This window comes from Monodelphis domestica, chromosome 6 (assembly GCF_027887165.1).
Source record: "Monodelphis domestica isolate mMonDom1 chromosome 6, mMonDom1.pri, whole genome shotgun sequence".
Lineage (NCBI taxonomy): Eukaryota > Metazoa > Chordata > Mammalia > Didelphimorphia > Didelphidae > Monodelphis > Monodelphis domestica.
The window spans coordinates 264,734,895-264,754,100 of record NC_077232.1 but is presented as its reverse complement, the minus strand read 5'-3'; the positions used below and the strand labels follow the sequence as shown (position 1 = coordinate 264,754,100).

General features: G+C 40.0%; 1 protein-coding gene across 1 annotated transcript; it reads right to left on the bottom strand.

The window, feature by feature from the left end:
- Positions 1 to 2,150: 2,150 nt before the first annotated feature.
- Positions 2,151 to 18,369, bottom strand: LOC100618327 (alcohol dehydrogenase class-3). The gene is made up of 9 exons (XM_056803163.1): positions 17,979 to 18,369; positions 14,029 to 14,130; positions 12,584 to 12,725; positions 11,643 to 11,730; positions 9,202 to 9,421; positions 8,726 to 8,986; positions 7,060 to 7,195; positions 4,333 to 4,471; positions 2,151 to 2,407 (listed from the first exon to the last, which is right to left on the bottom strand). Exons 1-9 carry the CDS (start codon positions 17,988 to 17,990, stop codon positions 2,383 to 2,385), a joined length of 1,125 nt encoding a protein of 374 aa, XP_056659141.1. The 5' UTR covers positions 17,991 to 18,369; the 3' UTR covers positions 2,151 to 2,382.
- Between the last annotated feature and the right edge of the window lie 837 nt (positions 18,370 to 19,206).

The following is a 19,206-nucleotide window of genomic DNA, read 5'->3' as shown; positions in this document are numbered from 1 at the left end:
TTATCACTGGTCTCACCTGTGTTTTAGTTCTCTCATGAACCTTAACCCTGTTTACCCACATCCACGATATATTTTTATCCCTGACTGTGGTGTAACTATGACAAAATTTTAAAAAGGAATCCTTCTTGATCTTTTTATTTCATATCATTAGTTGTTAAAGCTAAATTCTTAGTAGAAAATAATGAGCTAATTTGGACTTTCACCAATGATTTGCATGTTTGCCTTTGAGTTAACACTCCTCACCTAGAAACAATATTGGTTTGAATTCTGCAGACTTAAAAACAATTTTCTTCTTTTGAGAGAAGGGCTTGCAAGAGTTCTAGCTATTGAGTACCATCTGCATAACTGCTAAATTATGTAAAAAAAAAAAAGGCCAAATTGACTTTGTGAGCCTTGGGGAACATCTATACAAGAGTCATGGAGATAATTGAATGGGTCTAGAAGATGGCAGCACCAATAGAAAAGAAGAGCCAAGGACTCCTTGAGAAGGGCTTTTCCTATCAGTCCTAGAGCAGTTAAGCTAGGAGCAGCTCTGTGCCACTAGTCTTGGAGAACATCTCAAAGACTTCCATGATGCCATGATCGTGGTGGTTAGGTAGCTGCAGTGTTGTGACTAGGTTCCTACTTTAAGCTGATGGTACTTGGGAGTCAGGAATGCCTGGCTTCAAAAATGCCAGTGAAGATACTTTATTTACAGAAGATGCTAAGCATTTGGACATGACAAGGTCAGCTCTCTTCACTGTAAAGTGCTAACTGTACAGAAAAGATCACCCAGGATCCCTGATTTTTAGACTGAGTCTGGAAACCAAATCAAGAGAATGGGGTATGAGACTATAGGCACATCTCTTATCCCCTCTGTGCCTCAGATTCAGTATATAAAATGAGGCAGTTGCAATTGATGGAATAGAAGATCCCTTCTAGCTCCATATTGATAACCCGATGTTCTTGGTATTCATTTTCTGTTTTCTTGGTAAAATGCCTCATTTTTCTTGGGTTCCTGGCTTGACTAGTTTGCTCTCTTGACCTCAGATCAGATTTAAAGGGCACTTCATCAATATCGCCTTTGACTTAAAATTTAACTCATCAAAGGATCACAGTATTATGAAGGGCCTTTGAGTTAATCCAGTCCAATCCCTTCATGACTTGGCCAAGGTCAACAGTTACTATACTGGCAGTGGTGGGATTTGAAACCAGGAACTCCAACTCCAAACTCAGTCCTCTTCACTGCCCCACTTGAGTTTCTTAGAATTGGAGGAGATAATTCTAAAATTCCTTCTAAATTTAAATACTAAATAGGCAGTTAGGTGGTAACATAGTGCATAGAATGCCAGGTCTGGTGCCATGAAGACCCGAGTTCAAAGACAACTTCAGAAATTTACTGGCTGTGTGATGTTGGGCAAGTCATTCGTTTGCCTCAGTTATCTCTAAAGTGGGGATAATAATTGCATCAACCTTCTAGGCTTGTTATGAGGATTCAATGAGATAATATTTAAATATTTAATTAAATATTAAATTGAATTTAATTAAATTTAATTAAAAAAATTAAATTTAATTAAATATTAAATAATATTTAAAAAGTCCCTGGTATATGGTGAGTGCTACATAAATGCTAACTATTATTATTATTATTAAAGAGTAGGGAAAACACTAATAGAAAGCATCTAATGGCAGGGAAAACTTTGAATTAGTTCATATCTATGATTTCAACCATGTAGGGAACTCTTCTCTCCACATACCACAAAACCTCCTTTAGGCAAAATATCTGCTGACACAGATCAGCAATGCCTGGCAGCTGCATGACACAGTAGATGGGTGGGAATCAGGAAGACCAGAATTCAAATCCTGCCTCAGACACGTATTCACCGTCTGATCCTGGGCAAATCACTTCATCTCTTCGTTTCCTAAGCTACCTCTCAGCGTGGCTATGAGGATTCGAATGAGATATTTATAAAGTGCCCTTTAAATCTGAAACGGCCACTTAATGCTAGTTCTCACCATTATTATTATTATTATTATTATTATTATTACTACTATCTGTAGCTCGTGAGACTATGTCAGCAGCAAAACTTGAACGTGGGTTTTCCAACTTCCTCTCTTCATATACCTCCTCTAGGCAAAATGGGAGAATAAAAGCCAAACTTTAACATAACTGTGTACAAATTACTTTTTATCTTGAAGCAACCTACAATTAGATCAGAAACAATCTCTGTAGCGATTAGAAAAGAGATCTGTGACCCTCCTGACACTCAACAGAGACATCCTGAATGACATAGAACTGTTTTCATAGGACCAGATGACTACAGCAGGGAAATCCTTGGCTTCGTGTCTACTGAGAAAGGGAGCCACGGGGAGCTCAGGGATGATTGATTTCGGCTTTCAAATTTACAGCTTCAACACACTTCGAATGCTATGAGAAAAGAAACAACTCAGCATTATTGACCACAAATAAGGAGATTCACGTCCTTTAAAAAAAAACACCTTAATTTCCATTTCAGAATTAATACTGTTTATTGGTTCCAAGACAGAAGTACAGCAAGGGCTAGGTTATGGGGGTTAAGTGACTGGTCCAGGGTCACACAGCTAGGAAGTGGCTGAGGCTGAATCTGAACCCAGGACCTCCCATCTCTAGGCTTGATTCTCAATTCCCCCATCTCTAACTTTGCCAAGAAAAATGAACAGTGAGACATGATTGAACAACACCAACAGTCTCAGCATACACTAATCTATTGAAATGGTTTTTAAAAGCCTTTAGTATTATACTTCATAATATTGACAAGGAGAAAGGTTATTCCTCCCCTCCCCCAAAACAAGGAAGAAAACAGCATAGAATAGAATGTATTTTTGTTGTATGAAGATTAAAGATGTGGCTAACATATTTGTGCCAGGTCAGCAATCTCTAAAAAATTTGGCCAATATGACATAATAAAAATATGAATGTTAGGAAAATAATAAATGTTGGAAGAGATGTGGCCAAGTTGGGACGTTAATACATTGCTGGTGAAGTTGTGAATTGATCCAACCATTCTGGGGGGCAATTTGGAACTATGCCCAAAGGGCGATAAAAGACTGTCTGCCCTTTGATCCAGCCATAGCACTGCTGCATTTGTACCCCAAAGAGATGGAAACAAAATGGAATGGACCTGTTTGTACAAAAATATTTATGGCCGTGCTTTTTGTGATGACAAAAAACTGGAAAATGGGGGGTGTCCCTCGATTGGGGAATGGCTGAACAAACTGTGCTATATGCTGGAATGCTATTGTGCTGTCAGGAATGATGAACAGGATGATTTCAGAAAGAGCTGGAAAGACCTATGTGAACTGATGCAGAGTGAAATAAGCAGAAATAGGAAAACATTGTATAAAGTATTTGCAATATTGTGGAACAATCAAATGTGATAGGCTTTGCTACTAACAACAATGCAATGATCCAGGACAGCTTTGAGGGATTTATGAGGAAGAATGTTCTCCACATCCAGAGGAAGAACTGTGGGAGCAGAAATACAGAAGAAAACATCTGATTTCTCACTTGTTTAAATGGGTACATGATTTGGGGTTTGGGTTTTAAAAGATTTCTCTATTACAAAAATGAATAAGGAAATGGATTTTGAGTGATAATATACGTATAACCCAGTGGAATTGCTTGTCAGCTCTAGGAGTGCAGAGGAGACAAAATGAATCATGTAACCTTGGAAAACACATGTAAATTTGTTACTGAAATAAAATAAAGATAAAGTTAAAAAAAAAATTGGCCAAGCAATGTGTGTGGGTGTTTGGCAGAAAGGGGAAAGAACAGAGGGCAGAGGGTGACAAAATTTTTAAAGGAACAGGAAGGGGCAGTTAGGTGGCTCAGTGGATAGTGCCAGTCCTGGAGATGGGAGGTCCTAGGTTAAAATCTAACTTCAGGTACTTCCCAGCTGTATGACTCTGGGCAAGTCACTTAACTTTAATTGTCTAGTCCTTACCCTCTCTTCTGCCTTGGAACCAATGCACAGTACTGATTCTGAGATGGAAGGTAAGGGTTTTTTTTTCCCCCATTCTCATTTTGGGCATGCAGACTTCAACTATGATTTAATGATCAGAGGAATTTCAAGTATATAAATTTACATCAAAAGAAGCACAGAATGGGAAATGTGGGGGGTTAGGAAAGGGCATTTTCTTTAGGGTCTCCACAGGGGTGTGTATCCATGCTTAATTTATTTACTCCAGTTTTATGTTATTTCTATGTGGAGAATAATAACAACAAGCTCTGATTTTTCCTTGTTTTCTAGAAATTATAAAATACAACCCGCAAATTCTTAATCACTTTGTGGCCCAGCTAAGGGGAAAGCTTACCTCTTTCCTGTGTGCATCAGCTCAAAGGCTTCATTAATTTGATCAAAAGGCATGTTGTGAGTCACAAATTCATCCACTTTGATCTTCTTGGACATGTATTCAGACACCAGCTTTGGGACACTTTCTACACTCTTCCATCCTAAAAGGAACCAAATGATGAGAGAAGTGATTGAGCTCAAGTGAACATCTGGACAGGCAGAAGAAAACAGACCACTTGATGAGCAGAACAAGTCTTTTCCTTCAATGGACCTCAAGATGTACCAAGATCTTACCACGTCACAGACACTGAAAACCTCAGAGTTGGAAGGAACCCCAGAGCCATGGAGTCCAATGATTGCCTGACTGCAAATCCCCTCCATAAACTAATGCTCAACAACTGATCATCCGGGCTCCTAGTTTTATAAACATTTAATTTTCCTATTGACCTGAAATTTGCCTCTCTGTAACTTTCTCCCAGAGGCTCTCTTTCTACCCTATGGGACAAGCAAAACAAGAGAAATCCCAACTCCATGATACAACTCTTAAAACATTTGGATAACAACATGATCAATATGGAAATATATTTTTCATGACTGTACCTGTATAACCTTTATCAAATTGCTTACTTAAGTTTCAGGGAGAGAATTTGGAACTCAAAATTATATAAAAACCAAAAATGTTAAAAACTATTTTTACATGTCATTAGAAAAATAATTTAGTATATTCTATTAAAATAGTATATTCTATTATTATCCTATTAAATATTCTATTAAAAAAGGAGAGCAGGAAGTATAAGACTGGGAAGTTAAAACAATGTTTTCTTGATTTGAACCCATTGCTTTGTTGATAGTATTTGCATTAGAGTGTTCATTTAGAGTCTATCCTCTGTCATGTCCCCTCAACCTCTGTATTCAGGCAGTTGCTTTTTCTCGGTGTTTCCACTCCCATAGTTTATCCTTTGCTTATGAATGGTGTTTTTTTTCTCCTGGATCCCTGAAAGTTGTTCAGGGACATTACACCGCCCCTAATGGAGAAGTCCATTACGTTCGATTATACCACAGTGTATTAGTCTCTGTGTACAATGTTCTCCTGGTTCTGCTCCTCTCGCTCTGCATCACTTCCTGGAGGTTGTTCCAGTCTCCATGGAATTCCTCCACTTTATTATTCCTTTTAGCACAATAGTATTCCATCACCAACATATACCACAGTTTGTTCAGCCATTCCTCAATTGATGGGCATCCCCTCGTTTTCCAGTTTTGGGCCACCACAAAGAGCACAGCTATGAATATTGTTGTACAAGTCTTTGTGTCCATTATCTCTTTGGGGTACAAGCCCAGCAGTGCTATGGCTGGGTCAAAGGGTAGATATTCTTTTGTCGCCCTTTGGGCATAATTCCAAATTGCCCTCCAGAATGGTTGGATCAGTTCACAGCTCAACCAGCAATGAATTAATGTCCCTACTTTGCCACATCCCCTCCAGCATTCATTACTTTCCTTTGCTGTTATGTTAGCCAATCTGCTAGGTGTGAGGTGATACCTCAGAGTTGTTTTGATTTGCATCTCTCTGATTATAAGAGATGTAGAACACTTCTTCATGTGCTTGTTAATAGTTTTGATTTCTTTATCTGAGAACTGCCTATCCATGTCCCTTGCCCATTTATCAATTGGAGAATGGCTTGATTAAAACAATGTTTATAAAGTTCTGGGGGCAGCTAGGTGGCTTAGTAGATTGAGAGCCCAAGGTCCTAGGCTCAATTCTGACCTTAGTTATTTCCTGTGTGACCCTGAGCAAATCACTTAACCCCCACTGCCTAGTCCTGAACGGTCTTCTGCCTTGGAACCAAAACAGAGTACTGATTCCAAGATGGAAGGGAAGGGTTTAAAGAAAAAAATAAAGCTGTGAGTGGCAGCTAGGATGCTCAGTGGATAGTGGCTAGAATGCCAGGTTTGGAGATGAGAGGTCCTGAGTTTTACTTAACCCCAATTATTGCCCAGCCCTTACTGCTCTTCTGCCTTGGAACCAATACTTAGTTTTGATTCTAAGACAGAAGGGTAAGGGTTTAAAGAAAACAAAGCTTTGATAAAAACCAAACACTTAGATGAAATCTCCCAAACAACCTCACTCTGCCCCCATTTTTTCTCATGCCAAGGGAAGAAGTGGGTTCCTTCTCTTTGGGGATCCTCAAGCAAAAGCTGGGTGACCACTTGTAGGTGATGGTTAGGGAGTTTTCTTTTCTGGGGAATGGGTTAAGGCTGTTGATGTCCTGTTCACCTCTGAACTTCTGGGATTCTCATCTTCGCTGAACACCCTCAGTTCCTTCAACCCATCCTCTTGGGGTAGAGCTCCAAGTCCCTCCACTGTTATTAGGATGTCAGCTCCTGGAGGGTCAGAATGGTTTCTTTTTTTTCCTTTGTTATCCCTAGCTCCTAGAACAGTCCCTTGCAAATAGCAGAAACTTAATAAACTATGGCTGAGTTAATCACTCTTTTCTGCTTTTCTTCCAGCCAGTCAGTGTCATTCCTAAAATGTGGTACCTGGGGTACACAGTAGTACAGTGGATAGAGAGTCAGGTCTAGGGTCCAGAGGTCCTGGGTTCAAATCTGTCTTCAGACAGATATTAAATCTGTACATACTAACTGAGAGTAGGGAAATGTGACCCACAATCATGCTTGTTGATGGATATAAACCACTTTGGGATTAAATTCTGCCATGGAAAGCACACAAAATGGATTCATATAAGTGAATTACCTCCAAAGGCTGTCCCTTTCCATGTACGTCCCGTGACCAGCTGAAATGGACGAGTGGAGATCTCCTGACCTGAAGCAGCCACTCCAACTACCACGCTGACTCCCCATCCTTTGTGGCAGGCTTCCAGGGCAGCTCGCTGGAGGCCCAGAAACAGAGATGAAAATGAGGAGATGTACACAGTTATGGATTTCAGAAACTGGCAGGGGCTGGGGGGGGTACTCCATAGAAGAAGGTGCAGCCTTTTTAAAAATAAAAAACAACCCCCTCAAACTTAAAATAATAAAAAACCCCTGAAACAAACCTGCAAACCTGTTCAGTTACTTATTACTTTAAAATATAATTTCTCAGCTCAAATGAAATAGCCTAGCACTGCTCTGTGATCCATAAATAATTTTAAAAAGACAGTAACAACCCCCACCCAAAAAAAACTCTCCCTATTTCTCTTCTGCCTTTTTTATTTTAAAAATTTATCTAGAACCTCTAAAAACTTGTCACTTATTTAACAAATATGTTGGAGAATAAGATTAGTGAAAATTTGTTGTCTGCCCATAGGTTGCTTGTTTCTTGTTTGTTCCTAGCTGGTTATATTTCTTCCCATCTTGGTCTGCCTATCTGTCATATTTATATATACTACATATATTAAACACATATTACTTAGGGGTTTCACTTTAAGAAGTATTTACATATTATCATCTTTTTAAAAAACTCTTACCTTCCGCATTAAAATCAATATCATGTATTAGTTCCAAGGCAGAAGCACAATAAGGGCTAGGCAATAATTGGGGTTAAGTGACTTGCCCAGGGTCACACAACTAGGAAGTGTCTGAGGTCACATTTGAACTGGGACCTCCTGTCTTTAGGTCTGGCTCTCAATCTACTGAGCCACCCAGATGTTACCATCTTAATACATGTTATCATCTTAATAAAATCTTATTTATATGGTAAAAAATGTTTGAGTCATTTTAGGGGCAAGGAAATAAATTCTTTTACTATTCTTTTTTACTCTTTTATTTTCTCATCTTGCTACTGTGGCCCAAGTAATTAAAATCTATTCAATTGTAATAAGGGATTATTTTCTTATAAATCAGAGAATTTGAAGTTATTATTGATGTATTCATTTTTAACATATCAATGTAATCCTGTACTTAACTCAGTACCTGGCAAGTAGTAATTGCTCAATATGTAGTTATTAATAATAATAGCAACCAGCATTTACATTAAGTTAAAAAAAAAGAAAAACCCTGACCTTCTGTCTTAGAATTGAAAGTAAGTACTGGTGTCAAACCAGAAGAGTGGTAAAGGCTATATGATTAATTAAGGGACTTGCCCAAGTTTACATAGCTAGGAAGTTTCTGAGGCCACATTTGAACCCAGGACATCCTGCCTCCAGGTCTGGCACTCTATCCACTGAGCTACCTAGCTGCCATTAAATAGCTCCTTAAAATACCCAATGTTTTATAGACATTTATAGACATATAGAATTTGAGGCTGAGTGATAGGTACCACAGAGGCCATAAGATTAAGTGATTTGCCCAAGGTTACCTAGAAAATGTTGCTGGAAGTCTGACACTCTATTATCTTGCTGTCCATATTATTAAGGGAGCATTGGAGAAACAAACAAAAAGCCCACTCCCATTTAAGGCCACGTGAAGCTGAGCACACTTACCATGACTCCAACATTACCAATACACTCGAAAGAAAAGTCTACTCCACCATCAGTCATTTCCACCAGCACTTCCTGGATGGACTTCTTGAAATCTTGAGGGTTAATACATTCAGTAGCTCCAAACTCCTTGGCCTTTGCAAATTTGTCTTTGTTGATGTCCACTCCAATGATGCGGGAAGCTCCTGCCACCTTGCAGCCCATGATTACGGCCAAGCCTACACCTCCGAGGCCAAAGATGGCACATGTAGAGCCAGGCTCCACCTAGAAGAGCACAAGATCCTTATAGGAGCCTAAGTCCTTGGATAATTGAATTTCAACCACCAGCTTTCAAAATAAGCCAAGCCAAGACTACCTTGATAGATAAGCACAATGAACTGCCCCAATAGGATAGAACTCCTTTAAAATGCTAGGCTAAGCATAAGACTGGCCAGGCTAACAACAATTTTGGTGAGAAATTAAGATGGACCATCTCTTACCTTGGCAGTGTTGATAGCAGCACCATAACCAGTTGAAATGCCACAACCAAGCAGGCAAACTTTATCTAGGGGTGCTAAAGGATCAATTTTAGCAACAGAAATATCAGCCACAACGGTGTATTCAGAAAATGTGCTGGTCCCCATGAAATGAAAAATTTGCTTCCCTTTGCAGGTAAAACGGCTGGTATTATCAGGCATTAATCCTTTCCCTTGGGTAATTCTAATGAAAAGAAAAAGGGAAAATAAAGGCTAAAATTTCCATAAAATCTAAAAGAAAAAAAAACCTGAAACTTTATTTATAAAACTATATAACTATATAGAACTATATAATCTTCAATTCTATATGTCATCTGGTCCATTGCTCTCATTTTATTTTATTATTATTTTTTTAAACTCTTACCTTCCGTCTTGGAAAAAATACTGTGTATTGGTTCCAAGGCAGAAGAGTGGTAAGGGCTAGGCAATGGGGGTCAAGTGACTTGTCCAGTCACATTTGAATCTAGGACCTCTCATCTCTAGGCCTGGCTCTCAATCCACTGAGCTACCCAACTGTCCCCCATTGCTCTCACTTTAGAGGAGAAAACTGAGACCAAGAAAGGTAAAATGACTGTAGGGTCTTGGAGCTAAGCAGTAGAACTGGGACTAGAATCTAAATCTCTGACTTGTCAATGGTCTCTTTCAATTGAAAATAGACATATCCCAAGAACACTGTGACTGAAGTCAATCCTCCAAAAATATTTACTAATCTCAATGTACAGTTCAGGCAATCATAATCATGCAATGACCTCACAGGAAACCTAGAAAAAATACAGACTTCTACAATTTGACAAGCATTTCGTGAGTGTGTAGTATGTGCTAGGCACTGTCCTAGGTGCTGAAGACACAAAGCCTCCCCTCAAGGTAGGAGATGAATTGTTAAGTACAAAGAATAGCTTTGTCTGCAATGCAGATTGTGTCAGAGAGAATGTGAAGTTAGTTTAGAAAGATAGGTTGGAATTTGGGGAGCTCCTATTTGATCCTAGAGTCACTAGGGGGCCACTGAGAATTTTTAAACTGAAAAGTGACAGGGTTTTAGGAATGGCAATTTGGTAGGTAGATGTATGGAAGCTGTACTGGAGAAGATAGATTAGAAGCATGAAGACCAATTAGGAGACTACTGAAATAATGCAGGTGAGAAATGATGAGGGCTTGGACTAAGATGGTGACCATGTGAGTGAAGAGAAGTGGCGAGAAATGAGATATGTTGAGGAAACAGTGTTATGACTTGGCAGCTGGGAGCCAGACCTAGAGACTGGAGGTCCTAGGTTCAAATCTGGTCCCAGACACTTCCCAGCTGTGTGACCCTGGGCAAGTCACTTAACCCCCATTGTTTAGCCCTTACCACTCTTCTGCCTTGGAACAAATACACAGTATTGATTCCAAGACGGAAGGTAAGGGTTTAAAAAATATATTTTATTTTCTTTTACTCTGTAGTATGTGAAAAGGGAAATTATTTTGCCCATTATAAAAGATAGGAAGTGTTGTGGAGTGGCTCAAGATGAGTCGAGGTTCTACCTCTGACATATTGGCTACGTGATAACACACAAGTCACTTAATCTCTCAGTTCCCCAGGCAACTCTAGGACTAAGGGGTAGGGAGAGGTGGGGAGGGAGAGGTGCCTTAATGCATAGAGCACTTGGTCTAGAGTCAAGGACAAGGGACTACAAATCTGGCCTCATTTACTGACTAACCCTGGGCAAAGTCACTAAACTTAATGGCCTCAGTTTTCTCATCTATAAAATGAGATAACAAGAGTACCTAGCTCTCAGGATTGTTGTGAGGATCTAATTAGATAATAACTGTAAAGCACTTAACACTGTACCTGGTACATAGTAAGCACTCAATAAATGTTAGCTATTATTATTCTTAGACAAGGGACCTTAACTTGTGGTCTATGGAAATATATATGCATATATTTCTGAGTCAATGAACCCAGCTGAAAAAAAATTTTGATCTTTATTTCAATATAATAGATTTCCTTTGTAATCTCATGTATCTTGATTTATGCATGTCAAAACATTATTCTGAGAATGGGCCCATAAAGTGCCAAAGGGGTTCATGACATACAAAAGGTTAAGAACCCCTTTTCTAAGAGTATAAGTAGTTCAGAGCTGGTGCTGATCTGCATTGATACAAATTTCCATAGTCTTCCTTAGGTTGATAAAATTAGAGATATTGACAAAAAAGCAATAAATAAAACCAATCTAGCAAAATTTCTAAACTTTGTCAATGGACAAAAAACCCTAATGAGAAACAAATTTCAACTTGATCACAGTTCACTAAAGAGTTACACATGTTAAACATGAAATGAATTTTGTTATTAAAAAAAATTAAACCTGTCTTTGTCAGGTGACTTTTGTGCATTCATTAAAAAAATATATGTAAGCTAAAATGATACCAACCTTATTTTCTGGCAAAGGTTTGTTTTGGGATTCCTGCAAAATTTGCATTCTCCACATTGTGGGATATAAAGTGGGATGACAGTGTCACCTGGGAAACACATGGAAAAAGTAATCACTTTCAGGAGTCTTTCCTTCTTTCCTTCTTATCTCCCTCCCTCCCTCCCTCCCTCCCTCTCTCCCTCCCTCCCTCTCTCCCTCCCTCCCTCTCTCCCTCTCTTCCTTCCTTCCTTCCTTCCTTCCTTCCTTCCTTCCTTCCTTCCTTCCTTCCTTCCTTCCTTCCTTCCTTCCTTCCTTCCTTCCTTCCTTCCTTCCTTCCTTCCTTCCTTCCTCTCCCTCTCTCTCTCCTTGCCCAAGGTCCTGCCTTCAAGGCTGGCTCTCTATCCACTAAGCTACCTAGCTGCCCCAAGATTCTATTTCATTCCTAATAAAAAGATCTTGCAACTGTTACTACAAATATAAGTCACTGTTGACTGTCTCAACATTCTATGTGATTTTGACTGGGCTGGAGCAACTGTTGGGTGAAAGACTCAAGGACGACAATGCTATCTACTTGGTATGCAACATAACTTCCCTTCTCCCCCGTGCCAAGCTTCCTGGTTTTTATCTCTCTGATTCTCCCAGGACAAAGCCTCCAGAACACAGAGGACAAAACATTAATTTTGGTAAAGTATTAAAAACAATCAGCCATTAATCAGTTCTTAAAAGAGAACTACTGGGAACAAAGTCGATGTAAGGTCTTTGAATGTTTTTAGAGAAATCAGTGGCCTATGAAATTAGAGAACAAAAAGACTTGTATTTGCCAGATGAAGAGTGATATCAATCTTGACAACTCACTGAGCAAGCAATCTGCTGCTCAATGAATGGTGTGGCCAGGTGATCAGAAAAGTGATTTTTCCTATAGCAATAATCCTAGGAATTCAAGGGTCCAAGCGTACACCTACCTGCTTTAAGCTTAGTCACTCCTTCACCAACACTCTCCACAATCCCAGCTCCCTCGTGCCCCAAAATCACGGGAAAACATCCTTCAGGGTCTGCCCCACTCAGAGTATAGGCATCGGTATGGCAAACAGCAGTGGCAATAATCTATCAGGGTAGTCAAATAAACAGAATGTGGACAAATTTATGCATTTGTGTAGATGATTTGGAATATATAGAAGGAAAAGTGCTATTCCTTTATTTTTGTTAGGATCATATATTTAGGGCTGGGAAGGGCCTTCGAGGCTATTAAATCCAATCTCCCCATTTTGATTTTGATGCCTTGTGAGTAGTTGTGTGCTTTGCCCAAGATCACACAAATAGTAGTAACCAGCTGGGTTTTAAATGGAATCATGATACCATGCTGACTGTTTTCCCTGTTCCTTCAGGACAAGGCCAATTTCATTTTTTCTTTGTGTATCCAGAGACCTATTACAGTGCCTGGAAAATGGTAGTCTTTTCTTTTATTTTTTTTTAAACCCTTATCTTCTGTCTTAGAATCAATAAAATGTATTGGTTCCAAGGCTGAAGAGTGGTAAGGACTAGGCAAAAGGAATTAAGTGGCTTGCCCAGGGTCACTCAGCCAGGAAGTGTCTGAGGCCAGATTTGAACCAGGTCCTCCTGTCTTTAAGCCTGGATCTCAATCCACCAAACCACTTGGTTGCTCTCTCGTGGTAGGCTCTTAAAAAATTCTTAGGCACAGCAAGGTGGTGCAGTGGATATAAAACTGGGCTTGGAATAAAGAAGACTCATTTTTATGAGTTCAAATGTGGTCTCAGACACATATTAGCTATGTGACCCTGGACAAGTCACTTAACACCAACTGCCTTAGTTTCCTCATCTATAAAATGAGGTGGAGAAAGAAATGGAAAAGTATTCCAATATCTTTGCCAAGAAAACCCCACATGGGGTCACAAACAATCAGACACAACTTAATAACAACAATATTGACAAACACATGCACTATAAAACATATGTGATACATCTTTACGGCAAACTATGCTGAGGGCAGCAGATGGGGCCAATAAGGCATATGAGATAATCCTGAGTATTGTAGTAGAACAGAGGATGAAGGTGTTTGTGCCTGGGGAAAGGCTATCTTGTCCCCTCCTCCTTGGATGTCTGTTTTGACTCCAGAGCATGACATTTTTCTTTCAACCATCATGAGAAATAAGTAAGCAATTCATGCCCAGAGGAGGCTGAAAAGAGGCAGAGGCCAATGCCTCTTGGGAAGAGAAGAGAGGTGAAAAAATCAAACAGCTTTGTGGATCCCCAAGGCAATGATTTTCCTTGCTTTATTTCCACCTCTGCCCTAGAGGAAGGATTCTCTGAAGAGCTCCCAACTCAACTCATTTGCCCAGAGGACCAGGACATGGATCAAACTTTGTCAGTGACTCATGTACATAATTACCTTAATTCGAACTTCATGAGCTTTTGGGGGTGCCACCTCGATTTCCTCTATTGAAAGAGGTTTGCCAGCCTCCCAGGCCACAGCAGCCTTGCACTTTATAACCTAGAATAAGGAAGAAATGGCAAGCTTTTATTTTCTTGAATGAATAAGTCACTCTTATGGGAAAGAACCAATGGAAGTCCTAGAGAAGACATAAGAAAACAAAATTTCAGGGGACAGCTGGGTGGCTCAGTGGATTGAGGACGAGGTCCAGAGACAAGAGGTCCTAAGTTTGAATCTAGCTCAGACACTTCCCAGCTGTGTGACCCTGGACAAGTCACTTAACCCCCATTGCCTAGCCCTTACTGCTCTTCTACCTTGGAACCAATACATTGTATTGATTCCAAGATTGAAGATAAGGGTTAAAAAAAAAAGAAAAGAAAAAAATTCACTTGCCTTATAGAGGGATGAGAACCTATTAGGCCAGAATATTTTATACAGTGTAAGACACTGTTTATATATTAATGTTTTTGCTTAATTGTTTTTCTTTGGTATAAAGGAGGCTTTACATACAAATCACAGATTCATATGTAACTTGGACATGATGAATAAAGATAAATAAAGATGATTAGAGAGTAAATAAATAAATGAATAGAGAAAAAGCAATTAAGTTCTGGTGGTCAGCTTGCTGGCAGACAGAAAAACCTACTGACTACGTTTTCTTTGAAAAGAGAAATTGAAATATGAAATCTTAAATAAAGGATTTGGATATTAATGTTAAGATTCTTTGTCGTTTCAGAAGGATACATGCCTCAGAGCAAAGTCCCAGAGGAAGATTTCTGAATGCCTGCCTATAAACAATTGTGTCTGGGGACAAGTGTCATGGCAGACCCAAATATGCTTCTGAAACATAACATGCATTGTTTATTGCATATCCAAAGCAAGAAATACGCCAAGCACTGGAAACCCAGGCTACTATGTCTCTACTGTAATCAAAGCCATACTTTCTCTCCATTTAAGTAAGTACTACCACTGCTTCTGGAAAGAGCATGAAACCGTGATTATAAGTATGGTTCCAAGACAGAAGAACAGGAGGTCTGGGAAATTAGAGTCAAGTGACTTGTGCAGGGTCACACAGTTAGGAAGCATTTAAAGCTATATTTGAACCCAGGACCTCCTATCTACAAGCTTGGCTCTCTATCTACTGAGTCACCTATCCCCTTTTAATGCCTTTTACAATCTGGATTTAACCTGCTTTACAGTTTCATTATACATGACACTTCCTGCAGTCAAACTGGCCTCCCGAAACTCCCAAATTCCAATTCCCTCTCTTCCCTTGCTGGACTACAATCCCTCCTTCCTCTCATCTCCTTTAAAGAATCCCTCTTTCTTCAAGATGCAGCTCATGCAGTCCCTCTGACAAGGAACCTTCCCTAATTCCCAAATGCTAGTGGCCTCTCTCTCTCAATTTGCTTCTGTGTGTCTCCTCTGATTGAGTTTAAGTTTCTTAAGGGTAACAGAGGGTTGTCTCATTCATTTAAGTGCCTGCCCCACAGTAGGCACTTAAATTCTGGTTGATTATTCATGAAATAATTTGGAAAATCAGCAACTTGAGAGATACAGCCCAGATTATTAATATCGTCATTATCTTTAGTTATTTCAAAAAAAAATTAATAAATTTTTAATTATCTTCCTCTGCCTGCCCAACATCTAGGTTTCTGGATACCTGGATAACCTGGATCTGTTTCTAAAAGGAAAGTAGGAATCACAGTATGCTTGTCCCCAAATTCATTGGGGCTACCATCGGGGATGAATTCAACTGAACATGTACAAAATACTTTGGTAGGCCTTGACTGGGCAGATAAAGACAAAAAAATGAAAGAGGCCCTAACCCAAAGGAGCATTCAATGAGGTGAACTCCAGGCATGATGCTCATATGCCAATCCTTATAGTCTTTTTTTTTTTTTAACCCTTACTTTCTGTCTTGGAATCAATATTGTGTGTTATTAGTTCCAAGGCAGAAAAGACATAAATGCTAGGCATTTTGTTCTAAGAGTGGGAGGTCTAGGCAATTGGAGTCGAGTGACTTGCCCACGGTCACACAGCCAGGAAGATTCTGAGGCCAAATTTGGACCCAGCACCTCCAATTTCTAGGCCCACCTCTCAATTCACTGATCGATCTCACTGCCCCTCAACCCGCACCCCAATCCTTATATTCTTATGATTTGGAGTCACAGAATTTCAGACCTTAAAGGGATCTTCAAGGAATATTGGAACAGAGTAAAAAGTCTTAAAGTAAGATGATCTGTCCAAAATCATACAAACTGATCAATGGCAGGACTTGGACTAAAGCCCATTTCAACAAACTCCTAAATCCAGATCTTGGGGTGGTTTAAGTCATCTGAGACTACATCAGGGTTCTTGCAAAGCCCCTTTCCCTGAGAATGCTTAGCAGTGTGCTTGGATGCTGATGACTTGGGTTAAAAGCCCAGCTCCCACATCTCCTGTTGGGCAGTAAGCAAAATTACTTTGCTAGTTTCCTCCTTTCCCAAATGGTTCAAAAGCTCATCTGTTCAGAATTGGAGGGGCCCTCAGAGCCATCTAGTTTGACCCCTACATTTTACAAAAGAGAAATTGGAGCCCAGAGAGTACTTGGTAGAGGTGGGATTTGAATACAGATGTTTTGACTCCAAACCCATTGATTTTTCTACTATACCATTTTCCTACCATTTAGAGGACCATAACCCTGGAGTCAAAAAGCTAGAGGCTATAGAACCCATCAGACTGCAACCCTCAGGCTGCATGTGAAGCCTCCCCCCAGCCCCCTTACCCCAGACAGGGAGGGAGGAAGCACTCAGGTTCACCAACATGGCAAGACTATGGTATTATATAATATTACTTGCCCCACAAGGGTTATTGTGAGAATTCTTTATAAAATATAAAAGATCTACAGAAACCGGAGGAATTAAAAACCCTCCACACTTGGAAACTGATTTATTTTGAAAAAGATATTTTATTTGACCAATCATAAGTAATAACAACTTTCCACACAAATTTTCTGAAGTTATAAGATCCAAATTGTCTTCTCCCTTCTTGTCTCCCTATTGTTCATTGTTGCTTTGATCTGCTTCCCGGCTCCAACTTGGAAACAGATTTGGGGCTGGAAGGGACTTTATAAATCATTAACTCTAGACTCCTGTTTTATAAATATGGGAACTGAAGTTCAGTAACTTGTCCATGGGGCTGAGACAAGTTTTGATCGTGGGTCCTAGGACTCCAAAGTCTGCACTCCCTCTACTTTACAATGTAATTTATCACTCCCTTTCTGGACAAAGTCATAAACCTTTCCCCTACTTTCCTGTCTTTGTTACAGGCTATTCTTCTGCAGGCCTAGTACACTCTCTTCTCATCTCCGGCTCTCGAATCCCCGGGCCTCCATTAAAGCTAAACTCAAGAGATAATCTCAATATTGGGCCTTCCCAGAATTCACGGTCCCTTTAAAAATATTTCCCATTTTTTGAATTAACTATTTGCTACTTTTACTTTCCTCTACAAGCTCTGGGAAATCAGCCTCCCTTTTTAGATTCTGCGCTAAAGAAATGCTCAGTGCGAATCTCTCGTTTCTCTGAGAGGCGGAAGCACTGTAGCATGTACAATTTCCTCTCCCTCGGGTCTGCACTGATACTGTGCAAATCACCGCCTCCTTCCAGCTGCCTGGAGCATCCCTGGCGTGCGTGGCTCCCAGGTTCCCCCGGCTGCACAAGGATCACTCCTGCCCCAGCCCGCAGCCACTTTCCTTCCCTCCCGCGGCCTCCTCACCCACGCACAGCGAACGCCCAGGCCAAAGGCCACGGACCCTGGCGGCCGATTCGCGTTCGCTCTCTCCCTCGCGCACGCGGCTGCCCCTCCCCATGAGATTATGGCCCAGGTCCTAGTCTCTGGGTCCGCTGTGAGCCCCTGCAACACTGTACCTGGCCCGCCATTTCCTCCGGCTGTCGCTTTGCTGAACTCAGCTGGGTACCCAAACCTAGCCGTAGTACTAATGGGCAGAACTCGTGCGTGCCCCGCCGCAGCACCGCCCCCTGCGCAGCGTGGTGGCCAGTTCTCTCCTCCCCTTCCTCCCGCTCCTGGACTTGGGGTCCGTGGGCACTCTGGCCAGCGAAGGGACCAGTGTTTCCTTTGTCTCTCCCGGGAGGGAAGAAAGTAGGGGGGCCCTGAAATGGGATTGTCGGGGTCGGGAATCCCCGCGGGATTGTTTTGTATCTATGCAGCAGGGATTGGTTGAAACCAAGGTTCCCAGCAAACTCCGGGCGCAGACCCTGTACCCCCGGGGCTCTTTGCAAAAGCCAAACCTGTTTCCGGGGAGGGATTTAGTCATTTAAGGCCGGTGGCGACTGGCAGTTCCACAAATCCGAAAGCTGCTCTCTGTTCCTAAGGTGACTGCCATGCCAGTGGTGGCCTCCAGTTCATTGTCCACCAGCTGCTCAAGCTGCCTGCCAGCTTTGCTGTAGGAGAAAGTCTGGAGCAACATTTTCCAAACTTTATATAGTGACGGCCTCCCAGTCCTTAAAATAAAAAGAGCTCCCCTCGTTCCCCCTAAAGTCTGTGTGGATAATTTATTTGTTTATATTTTATTCAAATGAAATGATGAATTTATTACATTTCATTACATTTATGATATTTATACGAATTTGTTACATTTTATATTATAGTAATTTATTACATTTCTTAACTTTATAATTGATTACATTTTTTATTATTTATAGTAATTTATTACATTTCGTAATCTTTCTAATTCATTACATCTTATATTTATAATTGTTAAATTTTATATTATTTATGTGCAGTGATTTATTACAATTCATATTTATAATTTATATTTTATAATGTTTATAATTTGTTACATTTTATATTATGTGTAGTAATTTATTACATTTCATAATATTTATAATTCATTAGATGTATACTGTAATTTATTACATTTTATATTTGTAATTTATTACAATTAATATGGATAATAATTATTGTTATATTATGTGTCACTTATTTATAGTCATTTATTACATTTCATAATAATACTTTATTATCACATTTTATGTTATGGTAATTAATTACATTGTATATAGTTATACTTTGTTACATTTTATATTATTTATAACAATCTATTACATTTTGTAATATATAGCATGTATCAGTCTT